At 57.5% G+C, this 26,832-nt stretch overlaps 1 protein-coding gene across 1 annotated transcript in view; it reads left to right on the forward strand.

Annotated features, from left to right (window-relative positions):
• Positions 1-26,832, forward strand: part of plxna3 (plexin A3) — a 297,717-nt gene that overhangs the window by 23,106 nt on the left and 247,779 nt on the right. Inside the window, exon 3 of the mRNA XM_072487943.1 lies at positions 19,604-19,786. Within this exon, the coding sequence (XP_072344044.1) occupies positions 19,604-19,786 (183 nt within the window). The remainder of the gene's footprint in view (positions 1-19,603; positions 19,787-26,832) is intronic.

The following is a 26,832-nucleotide window of genomic DNA, read 5'->3' on the forward strand; positions in this document are numbered from 1 at the left end:
TTTTGTCTGTCTCCCTCTCCCTCTGTCCCATTCTCTCTGTCGTCCTCTCCCCCTCTTTCTCTCTCTCCATGTCTCTTCCTTTGTCTCTCTCTCCCTCTCTGTCCTTCTCTCTTTCCCTCTCTCTTCCTCTCATCTCTGTCTCTCTCTCTCTGTCTCTGTCTCTGTCTCTGTCTCCACCTTTAAGATGCTCCTTCAAGGGACTCGGAGCGAGGGGGGTGTGGGGGTGGGGAGGTGGTTGGAGCTGGGTGGGGCAGTAACAGAGTTTTGGTTAAGCTGAGGTCTACGGAGGACTAGGGCAGCACGGTGGTTAGCACTGCTGCCTCACAGCACTGAGGACCCGGGTTCGATCCCGGCCCCGGGTCACTGTCTCTCTATCTCTCTCTCTCCTCTTGTCTCTTTCTCACTCTCTATTGCTTTCTCTCTCTCTCTTTCTGTGCGAAGTTTGCACATTCCCACAACCCAAAGTTGTGCAGGGTAGGTGGATTGGCCACGCTGAATTGCCCCTTAATTGGAATTTTAAAAGAAATGAGATCCATGGAAGGGCTGCCAGAGGGGACAGGGCAGGGGGTGAAGGGACAGGGCAGGGGGTGAGGGGACAGGGCAGGGGGTGAGGGGACAGGGCATGGGGTGAAGGGACAGGGCACAGGGGGTGAGGGGACAGGGCAGGGGGTGAGGGGACAGGGCAGGGGGTGAAGGGACAGGGCAGGGGGTGAGGGGACAGGGCAGGGGGTGAAGGGACAGGGCAGGGGGTGAGGGGACAGGGCAGGGGGTGAGGGGACAGGGCAGGGGGTGAGGGGACAGGGCATGGGGTGAAGGGACAGGGCAGGGGGTGAGGGGACAGGGCAGGGGGTGAGGGGACAGGGCACAGGGGGTGAGGGGACAGGGCAGGGGGTGAGGGGACAGGGCAGGGGGTGAGGGGACAGGGCATGGGGTGAAGGGACAGGGCAGGGGGTGAGGGGACAGGGCAGGGGGTGAAGGGACAGGGCAGGGGGTGAAGGGACAGGGCAGGGGGTGAGGGGACAGGGCAGGGGGTGAGGGGACAGGGCAGGGGGTGAGGGGACAGGGCAGGGGGTGAAGGGACAGGGCAGGGGGTGAGGGGACAGGGCAGGGGGTGAAGGGACAGGGCACAGGGGGTGAGGGGACAGGGCAGGGGGTGAGGGGACAGGGCAGGGGGTGAAGGGACAGGGCAGGGGGTGAGGGGACAGGGCAGGGGTTGAAGGGACAGGGCAGGGGGTGAAGGGACAGGGCAGGGGGTGAGGGGACAGGGCAGGGGGGTGAGGGGACAGGGCAGGGGGTGAGGGGACAGGGCATGGGGTGAAGGGACAGGGCAGGGGGTGAGGGGACAGGGCAGGGGGTGAGGGGACAGGGCACAGGGGGTGAGGGGACAGGGCAGGGGGTGAGGGGACAGGGCAGGGGGTGAAGGGACAGGGCAGGGGGTGAGGGGACAGGGCAGGGGGTGAAGGGACAGGGCAGGGGGTGAAGGGACAGGGCAGGGGGTGAAGGGACAGGGCAGGGGGTGAGGGGACAGGGCAGGGGGTGAGGGGACAGGGCAGGGGGTGAGGGGACAGGGCAGGGGGTGAAGGGACAGGGCAGGGGGTGAGGGGACAGGGCAGGGGGTGAAGGGACAGGGCAGGGGGTGAGGGGACAGGGCAGGGGGTGAGGGGACAGGGCAGGGGGTGAGGGGACAGGGCAGGGGGTGAAGGGACAGGGCAGGGGGTGAAGGGACAGGGCAGGGGGTGAGGGGACAGGGCAGGGGGTGAGGGGACAGGGCAGGGGGTGAGGGGACAGGGCAGGGGGTGAGGGGACAGGGCAACAGGGCAGGGGGTGAGGGGACAGGGCACAGGGGGGTGGGTACCAGAAGTCAAAGAGGCTTTAAAACATTTTGGGGGTGGGGGAGGGCATGGGCGGAGAGTTGAGGTGATGGCACATCGCCCCACCCAGAGAACGACCTGCCTTATGATCTTGCTGACTTGCGGCCTGACGCCCTCCGGGAGGCCTCGTGATCCCTACTTTACACTTGATGTCACCGTAAACAAGTTTAGAGTAATCCCCCCTTGGGAATTCCCCTGTGGGGAACGAGATGAAGAGAGAGCGAGAGAGAGAGAGAGAGAGATCTCATCGGGAAACCCTGATTTAGCTTTTCAAAAATAAATTAGGCTTTGTCAGGCTTCCATAGGCCCAGAGTCAGGCCATTCGACCTTCTCGCCCGGCTCCGGTGACTCTGCACCCCATCCTGCCCCCTCCTCCATGTCCCCCTTTCCCCACAGAAGCCGCTCGGAACATAGGGGGCACAACGAGGCCATTCGGCCCCTCAAACCGCTTCCTGCATTCAGTACGAATCATGGTTGACACTCCATCTCGATGCCATCTTCCCCAAATTCCAGATTTAATATCTGGAAGTCTATCGATTTCTGGTGTGAAGGTGCCCAGTGGTGGGAGGCCTCCGCAGGCCTCTGTGGTGGAGAATTCCACAGATTCGCCACCCTCTGAGCGATGAAATTCCTCCTCATCTCCATCCTGAGCGGCCTTGCCTGTTATTCTGAGATTGCGAGCCCCTGGTTCTAGACTGAACAGCCGGCCAGAGGGAAGCATCCCATCGACATCTACACCCTTGTCAAGGCCTGTAAGAATGTTCTGTGCTTCGTAGAGTAGAATAGATCCATAGAATTCCGACAGTGAAGAACAGGGGCCATTCAGCCCATCAAGTCTGCACCGACCCACTGAAAGAGCACCCTACCTGGGGCCACTCCCCTTGCCCTATCCCCGGAACCCCACCTCGCCCGCGCATCTTTGGGCACAAAGGGGCAATTTTATCACGGCCAATCCACCTAACCGGCACACCTTTGGACTGCGGGAGGAAACCGGAGCACCTGGAGGAAACCCACGCAGACACGGGGAGAAAGTAGAAACCCCGCGCACGCAGTCACCCGAGGCCGGAATTGACTACCCGACGCTGTGAGGTAGTCTTGTTCTTTGTAACTCGAGCGAATACAGGCCTAGTCTCCTCAATCTCGCCTCAAAGGACAATACCGCCATCCCGGGGATTAGTCAGGCGAACCTTTGTTCCATTCCCTCTATGGCCAAGTATCCTTACTTACATAAGGAAACCAAAATGGTGCCCGATACTCCAGGCACGGCCTCCCCAAGGCTCTGTATGGCTCCAGCGTGGCATATTTGAAATGAAATGAAAATCGCTTAATGTCAGAAGTAGGCTTCAAATGAAGTTACTGTGAAAAGCCCCGAGTCGCCACATTCCGGCGCCTGTTCGGGGAGGCTGTTCCGGGAATCGAACCGTGCTGCTGGCCTGCCTTGGTCTGCTTTCAAAGCCAGCGATTTAGCCCTGTGCTAAACAGCTCCTGGACCCCAACGATGAAGGCCGACATACCATTTGCCTTGCCTTCCTGATTTCTTGCTGACTTTCAGTGACTCACGAACAAGAACAGCCTTTGCAAATCCCGCTTCTTTCTTTCCCCGTTTAAGAAATACTCTGCCTCTCCGTGTTTTCCGACCAGAGTGGACAACTCCACGTTTTTTCCCACATTATATTCCACCTGCCATGTTCTTGCCCACTCAGCCTGTCCAAATCCCCTTCAAAACCTCTTTCTATCCTCCTCACAACTCCCATTCCCACCTGGTTTTGTGTCACCAGCAAACTTGGAAATATTACATTAACTGTCTGTGCGGAGTCTGCACGTTCTCCCCGTGTCTGCGTGGGTTTCCTCCGGGTGCTCCGGTTTCCTCCCACAGTCCAAAGACGTCAGGTTCGGTGCATTGGCTAAAAATTTCCCATAGTGTCCAGGGACAGGGGTTAGAGTGGGGCGGAGAGGGGAGTGGAGTGTCTTTCAGAGGGCTGGTGTGGACTCAATGGGCCAAGAGGCCTCCTTTTGCACTGTAGGGATTCTATGATTCAGTCCCCACATCCACATCATTGATGTAGATTGTGAATCTATATTGTGTTAATCCAGTTTCCCCGACACGATTCACGTTAACCATTCCCTACTCCCCGCGGGAGCGAGTTCCACATTCTCCCCACTCCCCGTGGGAGCGAGTCCCACATTCTCCCCACTCCCCGTGGGAGCGAGTCCCACATTCTCCCCACTCCCCGCGGGAGCGAGTTCCACATTCTCCCCACTCCCCGTGGGAGCGAGTCCCACATTCTCCCCACTCCCCGCGGGAGCGAGTCCCACATTCTCCCCACTCCCCTTGGGCGCGAGTCCCACATTCTCCCCACTCCCCGTGGGAGCGAGTCCCACATTCTCCCCACTCCCCGTGGGAGCGAGTCCCACATTCTCCCCACTTCTCTTGGGAGCGAGTCCCACATTCTCCCCACTCCCCGTGGGAGCGAGTCCCACATTCCCCCACTCCCCGTGGGAGCGAGCCCCACATTCTCCCCACTCCCCGTGGGAGCGAGTCCCACATTCTCCCCACTCCCCGTGGGAGCGAATCCCACATTCTCCCCACTCCCCGTGGGAGCGAGTCCCACATTCTCCCCACTCCCCGTGGGAGCGAGTCCCACATTCTCCCCACTCCCCGTGGGAGCGAGTCCCACATTCTCCCCGCTCCCCGTGGGAGCGAGTCCCACATTCTCCCCACACCCCGTGGGAGTGAGTCCCACATTCTCCCCACTCCCCCCGGGAGCGAGTCCCACATTCTCCCCACTCCCCGTGGGAGTGAGTTCCACCTTCTCCCCACACCCCGGGTAAAGATGTTACAAGAGAAGCAGACTGAGGTTTAGGGAAGGAATTCCAGAGCTTCGGACCCCCGCCCCCCCCACCGGCACGGAAGGCACGGCCGCCAATGGTGGAGCAATGGGAATCGGGAGATGCTTGAGAGGCCGGAATTGGGGAAATGCAGAGATCTCGGAGAGTTTTAGGTTACAGAGAGAGGGGGGCTATAGGGGGGTGGAGAGATAGGGAGGTTTGTAGGGGCTGGAGGAGGTTACAGAGATAGGGAGGTTTGTTGCGGGTGGAGGAGGTTACAGAGATAGGGAGGGTTGTAGTGTCTGGAGGAGGTTACAGAGATAGGGAGGGTTGTCGGGGCTGGAGGAGGTTACAGAGATAGGGAGGGTTGTAGGGGCTGGAGGAGGTTACAGAGATAGGGAGGGTTGTCGGGGCTGGAGGAGGTTACAGAGATAGGGAGGGTTGTAGGGGCTGGAGAAGGTTACAGAGATAGGGAGGGTTGTAGGGACTGGAGGAGATTACAGAGATAGGGAGGGTTGTAGTGTCTGGAGGAGGTTACAGAGATAGGGGGGGGTGTAGGGGCTGGAGGAGGTTACAGAGATAGGGAGGGTTGTCGGGGCTGGAGGAGGTTACAGAGATAGGGAGGGTTGTAGTGGCTGGAGGAGCTTACAAAGATAGGGAGGGTTGTAGTGTCTGGAGGAGGTTACAGAGATAGGGAGGGTTGTAGTGTCTGGAGGAGGTTACAGAGATAGGGAGGGTTTTGGGGGCTGGAGGAGGTTACAGAGATAGGGAGGGTGTAGGGGTTGGAGGAGGTTACAGAGATAGGGAGGGTTGTAGGGGCTGGAGGAGGTTACAGAGATAGGGAGGGTTGTTGGGGCTGGAGGAGCTGACAGAGATAGGGAGGGTTGTAGGGGCTGGAGGAGCTGACAGAGATAGTGAGTTGTGGAGGGGCAGCACGGTGGCACCATGGGTTAGCACTGCTCCCTCACAGCTCCAGGGTCCCAGGTTCGATTCCCGGCTTGGGTCACTGTCTGTGCGGAGTCTGCACGTCCTCCCCGTGTCTGCGTGGCTTTCCTCCGGGTGCTCCGGTTTCCTCCCACAGTCCAAAGACGTGCAGGTTAGGTGGATCGGCCGTGATAAATTAGCCCCTTCGTGTCCAAAGATGTTAAAGATTGCAGGGGTGTGAGGCCAGCTCGGGTGACCCCCTTTCGGAGGTTTGGTGCAGACCCCACCCCCACCCCCACCCCCTTGACAGCAGTGGGGGCTGCGGCTCTTTGATAATATTCAGGCCGTGTTCGATTTCTGATTGATGAGGAAGTCGAGGGTTATGGGGGGAGGGGGATAGACGGACAGGAATGTGGAGTTGAGGTCCACGACCAGATCAGACTCTATCTTATCGATTGGGGTAGCAGGAAGAGAGGGGGGCAGAATGGCCTTCTCATTCTCCTAACTGTTTGCGAATGTGGAATCTGGCCGCTGCCGTGATGGTGTGAGTCGATTGCTCACTCCAAACCGGAGATCACTCTTGCGCCCGGGGATGTGGGCGAGGCCTCCTTGAGCCGAGAGTCTCGCTGGGGCCCGTTCCGAGGGGAAGGTAAGGGTCGACCACATGGCTGTGTGTGGTAGGGGGTGGTCTGGAGTCACGTGTAGTCCAGACCAGGGTAAGGACGGCAGATTTCCCTCCCTAAATCGGACATTAGTGAACCAGATGGGTCTTTAACGCTAAGCACGGCCGTTACTAAGACCGACGTTCTCATTCCAGATGTTTAGCAATTGCATATACGTTCCACCAGCTCTGTTGCCCCCCGTCCTGGAGCATTAGCCTGGGACCTCCGGATCAGTAGTTCAGTGACTTCATTACTATCTTCCCCGATGGATTTTTCGCAGGGTAAGGCTTTGCAGAGCTAAAGCGAGCGGCTGCTGCTGGGATAGATTGACCTTGTCCGCATAGAGGGGCAGCAGAGGCTCAATGGGCAGAACGGCCCCTTTCCTCCTCCTGTGCCGCCAACATCGCCAAGGGAGTGACGGAGGCGCTGCGCTCATTAGCTGGTTGCCGTGCAGCTGCAGATGTGGCACATCTGGGAGGGTCTGGCTGGGGCCCTCAGGGACAGGCAGGTCTCTCTGATTGAGTCCCGGGCGGCATTGTAACCATACATGCAGATTGATACCTGCAGAGAACGGGTTTCTCGGTTTCCCAATCCCTGTTGTATGTGTGCGCATGTGGTGGGGAGGGAATGAGGTGGGAACGGATATAGAAGGAGAGAGGGATTCGGGAATTGGGATTCTCCACAGACTCAGGACATCCCACAGAAGGCAGATTTTTATTTTGCAATGCATCCCATGCAAGCCACTGGACCGGCCCCCCCCCCCCCACCCATCCTCTGCCCGCACCCCCACCTCTCCCTCGGCAACTGTCCAGGGCTCAACCACTTGGCTTGCAATCTCGGGGCCTGCCATCTGACCCTGAGAGGGGGTTCTGACCATAAACATTCGGTGACACGAAGACCACCGATTTCCGCCTCCGTCTGTAACGTTACCCCATTTTAACCTGCCTCGGCCCCATCACCCCCTGTGCTCGCTGGCCCACACGCCAAACCCCCCCCCAGTACTCCTGGTACGGCTACGCTTCCAGTTTAAAATTTCAAACAATGATTTCCTATCCATCCTCATGGTGACCATGACTGTGCACAGTCCTCCAGATTAAGGGAGCTTTTACTCTGTATCTAACCCCGTGCTGTACCTGTCCTGGGAGTGTTTGATGTGGACAGTGTAGAGGGAGCTTTTACTCTGTATCTAACCCTGTGCTGTACCTGTCCTGGGCGTGTTTGATGGGGACAGTGTAGAGGGAGCTTTACTCTGTATCTAACCCCGTGCTGTTCCTGTCCTGGGAGTGTTTGATAGGGACAGTAGAGAGCTTTACTCTGTATCTAACCCCGTGCTGTACCTGTCCTGGGAGTGTTTGATGGGGACAGTGTAGAGGGAGCTTTACTCTGTATCTAACCCCGTGCTGTACCTGTCCTGGGAGTGTTTGATGAGGACAGTGTAGAGGGAGCTTTACTCTGTATCTAACCCCGTGCTGGACCTGTCCTGGGAGTGTTTGATGGGGAGAGTGTAGAGGGAGCTTTCCTCTGTATCTAACCCCGTGCTATACCTGTCCTGGGAGTGTTTGATGGGGACAGTGTAGGGGGAGCTTTACTCTGTATCTAACCCCGTGCCGTACCTGTCCTGGGAGTGTTTGATGGGGACAGTGTAGAGGGAGCTTTTACTCTGTATCTAACCCTGTGCTGTACCTGTCCTGGGCGTGTTTGATGGGGACAGTGTAGAGGGAGCTTTACTCTGTATCTAACCCCGTGCTGTTCCTGTCCTGGGAGTGTTTGATAGGGACAGTGTAGAGAGAGCTTTACTCTGTATCTAACCCCGTGCTGTACCTGTCCTGGGAGTGTTTGATGGGGACAGTGGAGAGAGAGCTTTACTCTGTATCTAACCCCATACTGTACCTGTCCTGTGAGTGTTTGATAGGGACAGTGTAGAGGGAGCTTTACTCTGTATCTAACCCCGTGCTGTACCTGTCCTGGGAGTGTTTGATGGGGACAGTGTAGAGGGAGCTTTACTCTGTATCTAACCCCGTGCGGTACCTGTCCTAGGAGTGTTTGATGGGGACAGTGCAGAGGGAGCTTTACTCTGTATCTAACCCCGTGCAGTACCTGTCCTTAGAGTGTTTAATGGGGACAGTATAGAGGGAGCTTTACTCTGTATCTAACCCCGTGCTGTACCTGTCCTGGGAGTGTTTGATGGGGACAGTGTAGAGGGAGCTTTACTCTGTATCTACCCCCGTGCTGTACCTGTCCTGGGAGTGTTTGATGGGGACAGTGTAGAGGGAGCTTTACTCTGTATCTACCCCCGTGCTGTACCTGTCCTGGGAGTGTTTGATGGGGACAGTGTAGAGGGAGCTTTCCTCTGTATCTAATCCCGTGCTGTACCTGTCCTGGGAGTGTTTGATGGGGACAGTGTAGAGGGAGCTTTACTCTGTATCTAACCCCGTGCTGTACCTGTCCTGGGAGTGTTTGATGGGGACAGTGTAGAGGGAGCTTTACTCTGTATCTAACCCCGTGCTGTCCCTGTCCTGGGAGTGTTTAATGGGGACAGTGGAGAGAGAGCTTTACTCTGTATCTAACCCCATACTGTACCTGTCCTGTGAGTGTTTGGTAGGGACAGTGTAGAGGGAGCTTTACTCTGTATCTAACCCCGTGCTGTACCTGTGCTGGGAGTGTTTGATGGGGACAGTGTAGAGGGAGCTTTACTCTGTATCTAATCCCGAGCGGTACCTGTCCTAGGAGAGTTTGATGGGGACAGTGCAGAGGGAGCTTTACTCTGTATCTAACCCCGTGCAGTACCTGTCCTGAGAGTGTTTAATGGGGACAGTATAGAGGGAGCTTTACACTGTATCTAACCCCGTGCTGTACCTGTGCTGGGAGTGTTTGATGGGGACAGTGGGTGGTTGAAGACAGATCCAGCCGCTCGCGCTGGAGAGTGCTTTAAGTACAGATGCAAGTCTGTTGATGAATTGTACATAAAGAGCATTGAGTCGGCACATACACAGGCCCCTGCGTAGATAATGCAGCAAGTGCTCAGTCTGCCCAGCCTCCCGCGAGACCCATCAAATAAACCATCGTTATCTCCGCGCCAGAGATAAAAGCTCCTGGGGGGGACTGGGAAGAGGCACTGATAACTCCTGGATCTGTTATTGTTGGCTGCTGGAAGATTCAGAGCCACCTCGAAATCTGTTCACGTGGAATGAGCGACCGTTAATGGCAAGGGCCTCAGCGCGACATTCCCGGAATCAAGTGATGCCCCCCTACCACCTCGCTGTTTCTCTGGCGCCCGATCACTCGGTGTCGATTCCCTCGCATGGGCTCAGTTGCATGCCCCTGAGCCCCCCTCCCCTCAATTGCAGCTTCCTCCCTTGTCCTTCTCCCACTCCGAGGGGGAAAGTTCACCCGCCTTCTCCAATCACTCAACCGAATCCCCCCCCCCCCCACGCTTAATCCCGGGACCCCCATTTCGGGTCCCGGGGACCTCACTCGTTCCGCATTCAAAGTGACTCCCCTTCTCCGTCTGCCCTTCCTGCGAACGGTGCGTGTGGCAAGGTCTTGGCTGTGCTCGAGGCAGCTGGCATTACAGCAACTACCTGCATTTCTATAGCCCAATGTAAGGCAGGAGTGTAGATCTGACAGATTTGGAGCCCAAGCCACGGAAGGAGACTTCTGTGGGACAGGTGACCAACAGCTCGGTCAAAGTGGTCGTTTTATGGGCGGCGCAGTGGTTAGCACTGCGGCCTCACAGAGCCGAGGTCCCAGGTTCGATCCCGGCCCCGGGTCACCGTCCGTGTGGAGTTTGCACATTCTCCCCGTGTCTGTGTGGGTCTCATCCCCACAACCCAAAAATAAATGTGCAGGGTGGGTGGATTGGCCACGCTCAATTGCCCCTTCATTGGTAAAAAAATAATTGGGTACTCTAAATTTATTTTTAAGAAGTGGTCGTTTTTTTTACAGAACGTCCTAAAGGTGAGGGAGAGAGAGACAGCCAGAGAGGGAGAGAGAGACAGAGGGAGAGAGAGACAGAGAGAGAGAGAGACAGCCAGAGAGAGAGAGACAGCCAGAGAGGGAGAGAGAGACAGAGGGAGAGAGAGACAGAGGGAGAGAGAGACAGAGGGAGAGAGAGACAGAGGGAGAGAGAGAGACAGAGGGAGAGAGAGAGACAGAGGGAGAGAGAGAGACAGAGGGAGAGAGAGAGACAGAGGGAGAGAGAGAGACAGAGGGAGAGAGAGAGACAGAGGGAGAGAGAGACAGAGGGAGAGAGAGACAGAGGGAGAGAGAGACAGAGGGAGAGAGAGACAGAGGGAGAGAGAGACAGAGGGAGAGAGAGACAGAGGGAGAGAGAGACAGAGGGAGAGAGAGACAGAGGGAGAGAGAGACAGAGGGAGAGAGAGACAGAGGGAGAGAGAGACAGAGGGAGAGAGAGACAGAGGGAGAGAGAGACAGAGGGAGAGAGAGAGACAGAGGGAGAGAGAGACAGAGGGAGAGAGAGACAGAGGGAGAGAGAGACAGAGGGAGAGAGAGACAGAGGGAGAGAGAGACAGAGGGAGAGAGAGACAGAGGGAGAGAGAGACAGAGGGAGAGAGAGACAGAGGGAGAGAGAGACAGAGGGAGAGAGAGACAGAGGGAGAGAGAGACAGAGGGAGAGAGAGACAGAGGGAGAGAGAGACAGAGGGAGAGAGAGACAGAGGGAGAGAGAGACAGAGGGAGAGAGAGACAGAGGGAGAGAGAGACAGAGGGAGAGAGAGACAGAGGGAGAGAGAGACAGAGGGAGAGAGAGACAGCGGGAGAGAGAGACAGCGGGAGAGAGAGAGAGACAGCGGGAGAGAGAGAGAGACAGCGGGAGAGAGAGAGAGACAGCGGGAGAGAGAGAGAGACAGCGGGAGAGAGAGAGAGACAGCGGGAGAGAGAGAGAGACAGCGGGAGAGAGAGAGAGACAGCGGGAGAGAGAGAGAGACAGCGGGAGAGAGAGAGAGACAGCGGGAGAGAGAGAGAGACAGCGGGAGAGAGAGAGAGACAGCGGGAGAGAGAGAGAGACAGAGGGAGAGAGAGAGAGACAGAGGGAGAGAGAGAGAGACAGAGGGAGAGAGAGAGAGACAGAGGGAGAGAGAGAGAGACAGAGGGAGAGAGAGAGAGACAGAGGGAGAGAGAGAGAGACAGAGGGAGAGAGAGAGAGACAGAGGGAGAGAGAGAGAGACAGAGGGAGAGAGAGAGAGACAGAGGGAGAGAGAGAGAGACAGAGGGAGAGAGAGAGAGACAGAGGGAGAGAGAGAGAGACAGAGGGAGAGAGAGAGAGAGAGACAGAGGGAGAGAGAGAGAGAGAGACAGAGGGAGAGAGAGAGAGAGAGACAGAGGGAGAGAGAGAGAGACAGAGGGAGAGAGAGAGAGACAGAGGGAGAGAGAGAGAGACAGAGGGAGAGAGAGAGAGACAGAGGGAGAGAGAGAGAGACAGAGGGAGAGAGAGAGAGACAGAGGGAGAGAGAGAGAGACAGAGGGAGAGAGAGAGAGACAGAGGGAGAGAGAGAGAGACAGAGGGAGAGAGAGAGACAGAGGGAGAGAGAGAGAGAGAGACAGAGGGAGAGAGAGAGAGGGAGAGAGAGAGAGAGAGGGAGAGAGAGAGAGAGAGGGAGAGGGAGAGGGAGAGGGAGAGGGAGAGGGAGAGGGAGAGGGGGAGGGGGAGAGGGAGAGGGAGGGGGAGAGGGAGAGGGAGAGAGGGAGAGGGAGAGACAGAGGGAGAGAGAGACAAAGAGACAGAAACACAGAGAGAGAGAGAGACAAAGAAAGAGACAGGGAGAGACAGACGGAGAGAGAGATATAGAGTCAGAGAGATGGAGAGAAACAGAGAGAGAGAGAGAGAGACAGAGTGTGAGACAGGGAGACAGAGAGAGAGACAGAGAGACTGAGACAGGGGATAGAGAGACAGCGAGACAGAGACAGACAGAGTGTGGCAGGGAGATAGAGAGACAGGGAGAGACAGAGAGATAGGGAGATAGAGAGAGAGAGAGACAGAGAGAGATAGGGAGATAGAGAGAGAGAGGACAGACAGAGAGAGACAGAGAGTTAGAGAGAGAGACAGAGAGAGAGAGCGGGAGACAGAGAGAGAGAGAGGCAGAGAGAGATAGAGACAGAGAGGGACAGAGATAGATAGAGAGAGAGACAGAGAGAGAGACAGAGACAGAGACAGGGAGATAGAGAGAGAGATAGAGACAGAGAGGGACAGAGATAGATAGAGAGAGAGACAGAGAGAGAGAGAGACAGAGACAGGGAGATAGAGAGAGAGATAGAGACAGAGAGGGACAGAGATAGATAGAGAGAGAGACACAGAGAGAGAGAGACAGAGACAGGGAGATAGAGAGAGAGAGAGAGACAGAGAGCAAGACAGGGAGATAGAGAGAGAGGTTTCGGGTGGGATCTTGGGACCCCCCTCCCGGCAAATTAGGGAACCGATGGTGGAGCGATGGGAATCGGGGCCGATGATCCAGACGCCGGAATTGGAGGAGAGCAGAGATCCCGGAGGGTTATAGGAAATTACCAGAGATAGGGAGGGCTGTTGGGGATGGAGGAGGTTACAGAGATAGGGAGGGTTGTAGGGGCTGGAGGAGGTTACAGCGATAGGGAGGGTTGTCGGGGCTGGAGGAGGTTACAGAGATAGGGAGGGTTGTAGGGGCTGGAGGAGGTTACAGTGATAGGGAGGGTGGTAGGGGCTGGAGGAGGTTACAGAGATAGGGAGGGTTGTAGGGGCTGGAGGAGGTTACAGAGATAGGGAGGGGTGTAGGGGCTGGAGGAGGTTACAGAGATAGGGAGGGTTGTCGGGGTTGGAGGAGGTTACAGAGATAGGGAGGGTTGTAGGGGCTGGAGGAGGTTACAGAGATAGGGAGGGTTGTAGGGGCTGGAGGAGGTTACAGTGATAGGGAGGGTTGTCGGGGCTGGAGGAGGTTACCGAGATAGGGAGGGTTGTAGGGGCTGGAGGAGGTTACAGAGATAGGGAGGGGTGTAGGGGCTGGAGGAAGTTAGAGATAGGGAGGGGTGTAGGCGCTGGAGGAGGTTACAGAGATAGGGAGGGTTGTCGGGGCTGGAGGAGGTTACAGAGATAGGGAGGGTTGTAGGGGCTGGAGGAGGTTACAGAGATAGGGAGGGGTGTAGGGGCTGGAGGAGGTTACAGAGATAGGGAGGGTTGTCGGGGCTGGAGGAGGTTACAGAGATAGGGAGGGTTGTCGGGGCTGGAGGAGGTTACAGAGATAGGGAAGGTTGTAGAGGCTGGAGGAGGTTACAGAGATGGGGAGGGTTGTAGAGGCTGGAGGAGGTTACAGAGATAGGGAGGGTGTAGGGGCTGGAGGAGGTTACAGAGATAGGGAGGGTTGTGGGGGCTGGAGGTGGTTACAGAGATGGGGAGGGTTGTAGAGGCTGGAGGAGGTTACAGAGATAGGGAGGGTTGTAGAGGCTGGAGCAGGTTACAGAGATAGGGAGGTTGTACGGGCTAGAGGAGGTTACAGAGATAGGGAGGGCTGTAGAGGCTGGAGGAGGTTACAGAGATAGGGAGGGTTGTAGAGGCTGGAGGAGGTTACAGAGATAGGGAGGGTTGTAGAGGCTGGAGCAGGTTACAGAGATAGGGAGGGTTGTAGAGGCTGGAGGAGGTTACAGAGATAGGGAGGGTTGCAGAGGCTGAAGGAGGTTACAGAGATAAAGAGTGTTCTGGGGCTGGAGGAGGTTACAGAGATGGGGAGGGTTGTAGAGGCTGGAGCAGGTTACAGAGATAGGGAGGGTTGTAGAGGCTTGAGGAGGTTACTGAGATAGGGAGGGTTGCAGAGGCTGAAGGAGGTTACAGAGATAAAGAGTGTTCTGGGGCTGGAGGAGATTATGGTGGGAGGGATTAGAAGAGGGGGTTGATAGTAGTTATAATGGGGGCGTTGCCAAAGCTGGAGGTAGTGTAGACCAGTGAGTGCCGGGGACGTGGAGTGAGCTGGGAGATGAGTGGATGTTTCCAGAGCGTGTGAGATGGGAGACCGACAGAGCGTTGAAATAGTCGCGTCAAACTGCTCACTCACCACAGAAGGCCAGCACTGTCCAGTTCCAGCTCTCCTCCACCTCCCCGTCTCTCTCTGCACCGTCGCTGCCCAGACCCCTGAACATGGCAGCCTTTCTGACATTCCCCAAACCGTGGCACGATGTTGATTTAGAATGACAGTATTGGCAGTCTCCTGGTGGTGGGTGGCTTGGTGGGGAGGGTGGGGGTGGAGGCTACATTTGGCTTTGGAGGGGGGTGGGCAGCACCTTTGGATGTGGTAGGTTTGTGAATAAGCGACCAATGACTCCAGCATTTAGTGCCCACCTTCCTCCACGTCCCCAATCCATTGGCCCACCCCACCCATGTCTGTCTTAGATGGAACTGGGCTTGCCCTGCGATGCCCCGGTAGTCGAATGGCCACGCTGGCAGTGAGCTAAGAAGAGGGTGATGGATGTAAACATGCACCTCGATGGCACACGAGGAGTCGGGGAGTTGAGGGCCGAGCTATTTGACTGCGGGTGGCTTCCTCCGGCAGTGCGGAAAATGTATGCATCACCCCGGCTACAAACAACAAAGAAAAGTACAGCACAGGGACTTCCGGGTGCGGCTATGCAGAGCTCGGTCGCATATTTGGTAGCTCCCGCTTGGAACGGACTTTTGGGCTCTTTTACAGGGCCCCCACGGCATTTGTTTGACATTTCCCGGTGTGGGAAGAAGACTGCCGCATTCCCCTGACAGTGTCCCCCAGGAGTGTTGTGTCTTTTGGCTGCCAGGCCCGGCAGAAGCAGTAAAAGATTTGCTTGAGCTATAGGAATAGACAAAAGCCTCTTCCAGCATGCAGGCGGGGGAAGGACAAGCTTAAAGCTGCAATCTGACTTGACTCTATCAAAGGTGAATTCTAGCAGTAGAGGAAGCAACTGTGAAAAGATCTACCAAGGCCATTGAAGAAGCAGGAACGAGGCTTCCGGTGGCGGCCATGAAGGAGTAGGCCGCGCATTCGGCAGCTCCCGTCTGGAACCGACTCTCAGACCTTTTTCAGGAGTTTCCATAGACGTTTTGGGGCAGACTGGCGAAGCGAACACTACCAAAAGGATTCCCTCTCGACTTCCGGTTGCGGCTATGCGGAGCTAAGCCGCACGATTCGGCAGCTCCCGCTACCACGGACTTTTGGGCTCGTTAGAGGAGCCCCAATGGAACTTTTTTTTTTTGACACAACCCGTGGGGAAGGGAAGAGAGAGGTCCCCCTCCAACTTCTATGAAACGGACCCGAAGTGTAACGGCCAAAGGAGCGGCACTGGAGCAACGGGAGAAGCGAGGGAAAGAAAACAAAATGGCGGCGGCCAGGGACAAAGGGGAGCTGCAGGAGTTCATCAAGCGCTGCTTCAAGGAGACCTGGAGAACAGGTCAAGGAGAAAGAATCTGCGAATCCTGGGTCTCCCTGAGGGAGTGGAGGGGGCTGATGCCGGGGCATACGCGAGCACGATGCTCGAGGCGATGATGGGCACGAAGGCCCCTTCGAGGCCGCTGGAGTTGGACGGGGCACATCGGGTGCTGGCGAAGAAGCCCCAGGCAAATGAGCCGCCAAGGGCGATGGTGGTGAGGTTCCACCGGTTCACGGACAGAGAGTGGGTCCTGAGATGGGCCAAGAAGGAGCGGAGCAGTAAGTGGGACAATGCAGAGATCCGAATATACCCGGACTGGAGCACGGAGGTTGCAAAGCGGAGAGCGGGTTTCAACCGGGCCAAAGCGGCGTTGTACCGGAAAGGAGTGAAATTCGGAATGCTGCAGCCAGCGCGACTGTGGGTCACATACAAGGGCCAACACTATCACTTCGAAACGCCTGAAGAGGCGTGGACCTTTGTACAAGCCGAAAAGTTGGACTCTAACTGAGGGTTTGTGAGGGTGGGGGGGATGTTTTGGGGTTTGATGTGTGATGGTTGTTGTATATAGGGGGTCAATCACACGCAGGAAATGTTACATGGGCTGGGGGAGAGAGACAAGGCCACGACAGGAGCTGCGCCAGAGGGGGCGGAGCGGGCTTTGGAAAGCGCGGGGTGTTTTCCCGCGCACGGGAAGAAAGGCGGGAAGGGGAACGAAGGAATGCATATGGATTGGGAGACTCCCACGCGGGGCGGTCAATGGGACAGCGGGGGAAGCCGGGGTCAGCAGGCGTCAGCTGACTTAAGGGAGTGACATGGGGGGAGCAAAAAAGCTAGACAGGGGTCTAGCGGGGGGGAGGGGAGGGGGGGAAGGGGGGCGGGGGGGAAAGGGTTGCTGCTGCACTGGCCGAAAGGGAATGGGACACAGGAGAGGTGGTCGGGACGGGAGTACCCCCTCTGGGGGACTGGAGGGTGAGGGAGGCGTGGACACGGGACTGGCCCAGAAAAGGAGATGGCTAGTCGGTGGGGGGTGGGGGGGTTGAGAGCCCCTCCAATCCGGCTGATAACGTGGAATGTGAGGGGCCTGAATGGGCCGGTGAAGAGGGCTCGAGTGTTCGCGCACTTAAAGGACCTGAAGGCAGACGTGGCCATGCTCCAAGAGACACACCTGAAGGTGGCGGACCAGGTCAGGCTAAAAAAGGGATGGGTAGGACAGGTATTCCACTCGGGACTGGACGCGAAGAATAGAGAGGTGGCAATATTGGTGGAAAAGCGGCTGTCATTTGAGGCCAAGACTATTGTAGCGGACAATGGAGGGCGATATGGAATGGTGAGTGGTAGGCTGCAAGGGACGTGGGTGGTGTTGGTAAACGTATACGCCCCGAACTGGGATGATGCAGGATTCATGAAGCGCATGTTGGGGCGCATTCCGGACCTGGAGATAGGAGGCCTGATAATGGGAGGGGAATTCAATACAGTGTTGGATCCAGCACTGGACCGCTCCAAATCAAGGACTGGAAAGAGGCCGGCGGCGGCCAAGGTACTTAGGGGGTTTATGGATCAAATGGGGGGAGAACCCCCCATGGCGGTTTGCAAGGCCGCAGGCCAGGGAATTTTCTTTCTTCTCCCATGTACACAAAGCCTACTCCCGGATAGATTTCTTTGTTCTGGGTAGGGCGCTCATCCCGAGGGTGGAGGGGACGGAGTATTCGGCTATAGCCGTTTCGGACCATGCCCCGCACTGGGTGGAACTGGAGCTGGGAGAGGAGAGGGACCAACGCCCGTTGTGGCGGCTGGATGTGGGACTGCTGGCGGACGAGGTGGTGTGTGGGAAGGTGAGGGGGTGTATTGAAAGGTACTTGGAGGCCAACGACAACGGGGAGGTGCGGGTGGGGGTGGTATGGGAGGCGTTGAAGGCGGTGATCAGGGGAGAGCTAATTTCCATTAGGGCTCATAGGGAGAAGACAGAGGGTATTGAAAGGGAGAGGTTAGTGGGGGAGATTTTGAGAGTGGACAGGAGATACGCAGAGGCCCCGGCGGAAAGATTACTTGGGGAAAGACGACGGCTCCAGACGGAGTTTGACCTGTTGACCACAGGGAAGGCGGAGGCACAGTGGAGGAAAGCGCAGGGGGCGACCTACGAGTATGGGGAAAAGGCTAGTCGGATGCTGGCACACCAGTTCCGTAAGAGGATGGCAGCGAGGGAAATAGGGGAAGTCAAAGATGGAAGGGGAGCCACGGTTCGGCGTGCGACGAAAATAAACGAGGTATTCAAGGCCTTTTATGAAGAGCTGTACAGATCCCAGCCCCCAGCGGGGGAAGAGGGGATGAGACGATTCCTAGATCAGCTGAGATTCCCGAGGGTGGAGGAGCAAGAGGTGGCTGGTTTGGGGGCACCAATTGGGTTGGAGGAGCTGAGCAAGGGTTTGGGGAGCATGCAGGCGGGGAAGGCCCCGGGACCGGACGGATTCCCGGTGGAGTTCTACAGGAAGTACGCAGACCTGTTGGCCCCGCTACTGGTGAGGACCTTTAATGAGGCAAGAGAGGAGGGGACCCTGCCCCCGACAATGTCGGAAGCGACAATTTCTTTGATCCTAAAGCGGGACAAGGACCCACTGCAATGTGGATCGTACAGGCCGATCTCGCTCCTCAATGTGGATGCAAAGTTGCTGGCAAAAGTGCTGGCCACGAGGATCAAGGACTGTGTCCCGGGGGTAATCCACGAGGACCAGACGGGATTTGTAAAGGGCAGGCAACTAAACACCAATGTGCGGCGGCTCTTAAACGTGATAATGATGCCATCGGAGGAGGGAGAGGCGGAGATAGTGGCAGCTATGGACGCGGAGAAGGCCTTTGACCGAGTAGAGTGGGAGTACCTCTGGGAGGTGCTGCGCAGGTTTGGGTTCGGGGTAGGGTTTATCAATTGGGTTAAGCTCCTTTACAGAGCCCCGATGGCGAGTGTAGTGACGAACCGGCGGAGGTCGGAGTACTTTCGACTGTACCGAGGGACGAGGCAGGGGTGCCCCCTGTCCCCCCTGTTGTTCGCATTGGCGATCGAACCATTGGCCATGTCATTGAGGGAGTCTAATAAATGGAGGGGGTGGTCCGAGGGGTAGAAGAGCATCGGCTGTCGCTATATGCGGATGACCTGTGGCGGATCCAATGGAGGGGATGGTGGAGGTCATGCAGACTCTAAGGGAGTTTGGGGAGCTTTCGGGATATAAGCTCAATGTAGGGAAGAGTGAGCTCTTTGTATTACAGGCGGGGGACCAAGAAAGAGGGATAGGGGACTGGCCTTTGCGTCCCTAGTAGCCCGGCGAAGGATCTTGCTAATGTGGAAGGAGGCGAAGCCCCCCAACCTGGAGGCCTGGATAAATGATATGGCTGGGTTCATAAAGTTGGAGAGGATTAAGTTTGCCTTGAGAGGGTCTGCGCAGGGGTTCTACAGGCGGTGGCAACCGTTCCTAGACTATCTTGCGGAGCGTTAGAGGAAGGTCGGTCAGCAGCAGCAGCAACCTTGGGGGGGGGGGGGGGTGGAGGGGACGTCCTGGGAGGGGGGGGGGGGAAAGGGGGGTCTGCCTGGGAGGGTGGATGAGCAAGAGATAACATGAAGGTTTGGGGAAACTGGCACGTACGGGTGAGGGCCAGTGTACAAAGCTGTGTAAATATATCATTTTGCCATGTATATATCTTGCTCTGCGCGATTTCTCGTTTTTTTTTGTTACGGGGGGGGGGGGGTTATTGTTTGTAAGGGAGAAAAATTGTGTTAAAAAACTTTAATAAATATATATATTTTTAAAAAGTACAGCACAGGAACAGGCCCTTCGGCCCTCCAAGCCTGTGCCGACCGTGCTGCCCGTCGAAATTAAAATCTTCTGCACTTCCTGAAAGAACAAAGAAAAGTACAAACGGCTACCTTCCTTCTCTCTTCTTTCTGTCCCACAGCCTCTGAAAATCGAGGACGATTTCTGCGGCCAAGACTTCAACCAGCCCCTGGGGGGCACCCGGCCGGTGGAAGGGATCCCGTTGTTCCAGGACAAGACGGACAGGATGACGGCTGTGGCCACGTACAATTATAACGAGCACACCGTGGTCTTCATCGGAACAAAGGCTGGTTACCTGAAGAAGGTGAGACGCGACCTGGTGGCAGCGTGGCCGAGCAAGTAGTATCTCGGTTTCAAGGCAGCCCGGGTGTGTGCAAAACAGGTCTTTGAGAGCTATGGGATGTCTCGTGCATTTTGTACAGCGGCTAGAGGGCTCCTGCATTCAGACAGTACCTGTAACATCAGGTAAGCTGCTTAACAGCTGAATCTGACCCCGAGCCACAGCCGGAGACATCAGGGACAGACCACCAAAGACTCAGTCAAAGAAGTCAACTTTAAGGAGCTTCGTAAAGGAGAGAGTGAGAGACGGAGGGAGAGTGAGGGAGAGAAAATGAGGGGAACAGAGAGAGAGAGAGAAGGGCAGAGAGGTTTAGGGAGAAAATTCTAGAGTAGAGGCGAGCCCCCGCCCCGGGCAGCTGACGGCACGGCCACGGTGGGGCGATGGGAATCGGGAAACGCGCGAGAGGCAGGAATTGGAGGAGCGCAGAGATCTCGGAGGGCTGTCGGAGGTGACAGGGATAGGGAGAGTTGTAGGGGCTGGTGTGGGTTACAGAGATAGGGAGGGTTGTGGGGGCTGGAGGAGGTTATAGAGATAGGGAGGGTTGTAGGGGCTGGTGTGGGTTACAGAGATAGGGAGGGTTGTGGGGGCTGGAGGAGGTTATAGAGATAGGGAGGGTTGTAGGGGATGGAAGAGGTTACAGAGATAGGGAGGGATGTAGGGGCTGGAGGAGGTTACAGAGATAGGGAGGGATGTAGGGGCTGGAGGAGGTTACAGAGATAGGGAGGGTTGTAGGGGCTGGAGGAGGCTACAGAGATAGGGAGGGTTGTGGGGGCTGGAGGAGGTTACAGAGATAGGGAGGGTTGGAGGGACTGGAGGAGGTTACAGAGATAGGGAGGGGTGTAGGGACTGGAGGAGGTTTCAGAGATAGGGAGGGGTGTAGGGGCTGGAGAAGGTTACAGAGATCGGGAGGGTTGGAGGGACTGGAGGAGGTTACAGAGATAGGGAGGGATGTAGGGACTGGAGGAGGTTACAGAGATAGGGAGGGTTGGAGGGACTGAAGGAGGTTACAGAGATAGGGAGGGTTGTCGGGGTTGGAGGAGGTTACAGAGATAGGGAGGGGTGTAGGGACTGGAGGAGGTTACAGAGATCGGGAGGGTTGGAGGGACTGGAGGTGGTTACAGAGATAGGGAGGGTTGGAGGGACTGGAGGAGGTTACAGAGATAGGGAGGGTTGCAGTGGGTTGGAGGAGGTTACAGAGATAGGTAGGGTTGTAGGGGCTGGAGTAGGTTACAGAGATAGGGAGGGTTGGAGGGACTGGAGGAGGTTACAGAGATAGGGAGGGTTGGAGAGACTGGAGGAGGTTACAGAGATAGGGAGGGTTGCAGTGGGTTGGAGGAGGTTACAGAGATAGGGAGGGTTGTAGGGGCTGGAGAAGGTTACAGAGATGGGGAGGATTTTGATCTGCTGGGTTGTTCCATCTCAGTAAATGTACGATGAGATTAAACACGTTGTCTTCCTCACATAATCATCGGCAGTTGAATTGAATTTTTGGACAGAAATGAACATTTTTGGGATAATTTGCCCATAGCCTTGGCAAAAACATTTGAAATTCTTTGGAAAGGCTAGAAAGGACCTGCCAAACCCGCAACCTCCCCCTCCGCCACCACCGCCGCATCCCTCTCCACCCCCCTCCCTCCCTAACAGCACTGTGGGTGTACCTACATCTCACGGGTACTGCAGCGGGTTCAAGATGGCGGCTCACTCAGCATCTTCTCGAGGGGCAATGAGGGACAGGCAATAAACGCTGGGCGCCGACCAGCGGATTTATACAAACCCAACAAATTGCCAAAGCAGAAGGCCATTTGGCCCATGCTGTTTCTGCTGGCCCCTTCAAAAGAGCTATCCAATTCGCCTTGCCAAGTGTCTCTTTCCCCGCATAATTGAAACATCCCTTGTATTCCCTCTCTCGTTTTCTCTAACTCCCTCTCACCACCCCATCCTCCAACACGGCCTTGATCTCCTCAACCCTGGTTCCAACGTTCCCTCCCCCCTCTCTCTCTCTCATCCCCTCTCAGTCCATCTACCTCCGTCTCTGCCCGCACCTCCCCACCCGTGACCCCATTTATTCTCTGTCCCTGTCTCATGTCTCCCTCTTTCCCACTCCGCTACTCTTCCCCTTCCTCTCTCACCCTTCCTCTCTCGTCTCTTTATTTCTCTCCCTCCACTCTCTCCCACCTCTTAATTTCTCTCTCCCCGCCCCCCCTCTCTCTCTTTCCTCCATTTCTCTCAGTGCTTCTCTCTGTCCCCAACTCTTTCTCCCTCTTCCCCTCTCTCTTTCTGTCTATCATCCCCCTCTCTCTCGCTGTCCCGGACTCTCTCACTTCCTTCCTCTCTCTCTCTCACTTTCTTTTAAAGTGCCCAATTCATTTTCTTTCCACCGACCGCACATCTTTGTGTTGTGGGGGTGAGACCCAGGCAGAGACGGGGGGCGGGATTCTCCGACCCCCCGCTGGGTGGGAGAATCGCCGGGGGTCGGCGTGAATCCTTCCGCCGCCGTCCTCCCGATTCTCCCGCCCCCCCAATAACCGGCCCGGCGTGAGTCGCGCCGCCCGCCTCGGAGAATGGCGGGGTCCGGCGCGGCTCAATGGGCACCAGGGCCGATCGAATTCTTCGGCCCGCGATGGGCCGAAGTCCCGCCCGCCTGTAGCCGGTCCCGCCGGCGTAAATCAGAGTAGGTCCCTTACCGGCGGGACCTGGGGGCGCGGGCGGGCTCCGGGGTTCCTGGGGGGTCGCGGGGGGGGGGGAATCTGGCCCCGGGAGGTGCCCCCACGGTGGCCTGGCCTGCGGTCGGGGCCCACCAATCCGCGGGCGGGCCTGTGCCGTGGGGGCACTCTATTCCTTCCGCATCGGCCGCTGTGGACCTCCGCCATGGCCGATGCGGAAGTGAATCCCTGTGCGCATGCACGGGGATGACGTCAGCACGCGCTCCCGCGCATGTGCCGACTCGCGCCAATCACTCCGGGGCAGGCCTAGCCCCTGAAGGTGGGGAGAATGTGCAAACTCCACACAGACAGTGACCCGGGGCCGGGATCAAACCTGGGACCTCGGCGCCGTGGGGCAGCAGTGCTAAGCACTGCGCCACCCTGCCGCCCTCTCTTTCTCACTCTCATCACCTTGGTCTCCTTCGCTCTCACACGCCCTGACACTCTCTCTCGGAGTTCCCTGCATTCTGTGCTATCTCGAGGAAAAGGGTGTAATGTTTCTTTGGCAAGGCGACCATTTCCCGTAATTAAAATGCTGACTGTGGCCCCGGCAGACCGTGGCTGAGGCATAATAGACTCGAGGAAATTAAATTGCGATCAGGCTGCCTGGGCCCATTGCCAGGACTGCGGGGCCATTGTACTGACTTCACTTCAGTCTGGCAGGAGATTGAGAGTTGGTGTTAACCCCATCGCAATCTTCCCCAGTCCATGTCCCAGGAAAGGGCACTGCCAGGAGGAGGGGCCAACCCTTCAAATACCAGACGGCCGCGACTGCCAATGTGGCACAGCGAGATCCCACTAAGTGAGAAAAAACATTTCAGTGAGGTTTGGAGAGTAAAGAATGTCCGATTGGCAGCATCTCCGACAGTGCGGCACTCCCTCATCACTGACCCTCCGACAGTGCGGCGCTCCCTCAGCACTGACCTTCCGACAGTGCGGCACTCCCTCATCACTGACCCTCCGACAGTGCGGCGCTCCCTCAGCACTGACCTTCCGACAGTGCGGCGCTCCCTCATCACTGACCCTCCGACAGTGCGGCGCTCCCTCAGCACTGACCTTCCGACAGTGCGGCGCTCCCTCAGCACTGACTCTCCGACAGTGCGGCGCTCCCTCAGCACTGACCCTCCGACAGTGCGGCGCTCCCTCAGCACTGACACTCCGACAGTGCGGCACTCCCTCATCACTGACCCTCCGACAGTGCGGCGCTCCCTCAGCACTGACCTTCCGACAGTGCGGCGCTCCCTCAGCACTGACCCTCCGACAGTGCGGCACTCCCTCAGCACTGACCCTCCGACAGTGCGGCACTCCCTCAGCACTGACACTCCGACAGTGCGGCACTCCCTCAGCACTGACCCTCCGACAGTGCGGCGCTCCCTCAGCACTGACCCTCCGACATTGCGGCGCTCCCTCAGCACTGACCCTCCGACAGTGCGGCGCTCCCTCAGCACTGACCCTCCGACAGTGCAGCGCTCCCTCAGCACAGACCCTCCGACAGTGCGGCTCATCAGCACTGACCCTCCGACAGTGCGGCGCTCCCTCAGCACTGACCCTCCGACAGTGCGGCGCTCCCTCAGCACTGACCCTCCGACAGTGCGGCGCTCCCTCAGCACTGACCCTCCGACAGTGCGGCGCTCCCTCAGCACTGACCCTCCTACAGTGCGGCGCTCCCTCAGCACTGACCCTCCAACAGTGCGGCGCTCCCTCAGCACTGACCCTCCGACAGTGCGGCGCTCCCTCAGCACTGACCCTCCGACAGTGCGGCGCTCCCTCTGCACTGACCCTCCGACAGTGCAGTGCTCCCTCAGCACTGACTCTCCGACAGTGCGGTGTTCCTCAGCACTGACCCTCCGACAGTGCGGCGCTCCCTCAGCACTGACCCTCCGACAGTGCGGCGCTCCCTCAGCACTGACCCTCCGACAGTGCGGCGCTCCCTCTGCACTGACCCTCCGACAGTGCAGTGCTCCCTCAGCACTGACTCTCCGACAGTGCGGTGTTCCTCAGCACTGACCCTCCGACAGTGCGGCGCTCCCTCAGCAATGACCCTCTGACAGTGCGGCGCTCCCTCAGCACTGACCCTCCGACAGTGCGGCGCTCCCTCAGCACTGACCCTCCGACAGTGCGGCGCTCCCTCAGCACTGACCCTCCAACATCGAGGTGCCCACTATGTGTTCGGGGGTGGTGTTCTGAGGGATTAAACCCCCCGTCGGAAGCGGGCCGTTTATTTCTCTCCAGTGCCCGGTTGAAGGAAGCAGGCCGAGGATCGGGGTGGTTTCCGCTGTTAGCCCCTTGCTTCTTTAAAAAAACACTTGAGAGTTTGGGAAGTTGCAAACTGTGTCAACACAGCAACTCCTGACTAAATAAACACTTTCCAGCACAGCAGACAGCCAAGAGGTGGTCTTCTCACTTTGAAAATCGGGCCCAGCTGCTTGGCACAGCCTGGGCTAGGCCGAGAGTTCACAGCACTCCCCTCCCTTCCCCACACCCCACCTCGACCTCCCTCCTCCCACCCACCGCCAACCACACCTCAGAGTTTACACTTGTGTGCCACAGACCCCGTCAACTGTGCCCTATTCTTTGCCTATATCTCTTGTGTGTGTGTGTGTGTGTCAACCTGCTCTTTTGCCAGATTAGCTGTTACAGAAGCCCTGTCCCCTAGTGCTTAACTGTTCCTTTTTTAATTTATTTTTTATTCCAATTCAGGGGCAAGTTAGTGTGGTCAATTCACCTCCCTCTTTTTTTATGGGTTGAGGCTGTGCCTCGAGGTCGGGATCGAACCTGGGTCCTTAGCCCCTTGAGGCAGCAGTGCTAACCACTGCGCCACCGTGCCGGCCGCCGGGCACGGCTATTTCAACACGCACCCGTCTCCTGCCTTTCGAAGTCCTCTCCTTATCTGAAACTCCGCTGAATTACACCCCCACTATATCCAGTGTCGTAAATTGTGCCGAATCACTTTCCCTGCTTAGCTCACTGACACACACCGGCTTCTAGACCAGAAATGCCTCACTTTTACAATTCCCTCCTTTTCAAACACCTCCCTGACCCTCCAACAGGCGGCGCTCCCTCAATACTGACCCTCCGACAGTGCAGCACTCCCTCAGCACTGACCCTCCGACAGTGTGGAGTTCCCTCAGCACTGACCCTCCGACAGTGCGGCGCTCCCTCAGCACTGACCCTCCGATAGTGCGGCACTCCCTCAGTACTGACCCTCTGACAGTGCGGCGCTCCCTCAGCACTGACCCTCCGACAGTGTGGAGTTCCCTCAGCACTGACCCTCCGACAGTGCGGCGCTCCCTCAGCACTGACCCTCCGACAGTGCGGTGCTCCCTCAATACTGACCCTCCGACAGTGCAGCACTCCCTCAGCACTGACCATCCGACAGTGCTGGTCCCTCAGCACTGACCCTCCGACAGTGTGGAGTTCCCTCAGCACTGACCCTCCGACAGTGTGGAGTTCCCTCAGCACTGACCCTCCGACAGTGTGGAGTTCCCTCAGCACTGACCCTCCGACAGTGCGGCACTCCCTCAGCACTGACCCTCCGACAGTGCGGCGCTCCCTCAGCACTGACCCTCAGACAGGGCGGCGCACCCTCAGCACTGACCGTCCGACAGTGTTGCACTCTCTCAGTACTGACCTCCTACACTGCGGCGCTCCCTCAGCACTGACCCTCCGACAGTGCGGCGCTCCCTCAGTACTGACCCTTTGACAGTGCGGCACTTTCTCAGTACAGACACTCCGACAGTGCGGCGCTCCCTCAGTACTGACCCTCCGACAGTGCAGCGCTCCCTCAGCACTGACACTCTGACAGTGCGGCACTCCCTTAGTACTGACCCTCCGACAGTGCGGCGCTCCCTCAGCACTGACCCTCCGACAGTGCGGCACTCTCTCAGCACTGACCCTCTGACAGTGCAGCACTCCCTCAGCACTGTCCCTCCGACAGTGCAGCACTCCCTCAGCACTGACCCTCCGACAGTGCGGCACTCCCTCAGCACTGACCCTCCGACAGTGTGGAGTTCCCTCAGCACTGACCCTCCGACAGTGCGGCGCTCCCTCAGCACTGACCCTCCGACAGTGTGGCGTTCCCTCAGCACTGACCCTCCGACAGTGTGGCGTTCCCTCAGCACTGACCCTCCGACAGTGCGGCGTTCCCTCAGCACTGACCCTCAGACAGGGCGGCGCACCCTCAGCACTGACCGTCCGACAGTGCAGCGCTCCCTCAGCACTGACTCTCTGACAGTGCGGCGCTCCCTCAATACTGACCCTCCGACAGTGCGGCGCTCCCTCAGCACTGACCCTCTGACAGTGCGGCGC

Source organism: Scyliorhinus torazame, chromosome 22, assembly GCF_047496885.1.
Source record: "Scyliorhinus torazame isolate Kashiwa2021f chromosome 22, sScyTor2.1, whole genome shotgun sequence".
In the NCBI taxonomy this organism is placed as follows: Eukaryota; Metazoa; Chordata; class Chondrichthyes; order Carcharhiniformes; family Scyliorhinidae; genus Scyliorhinus; species Scyliorhinus torazame.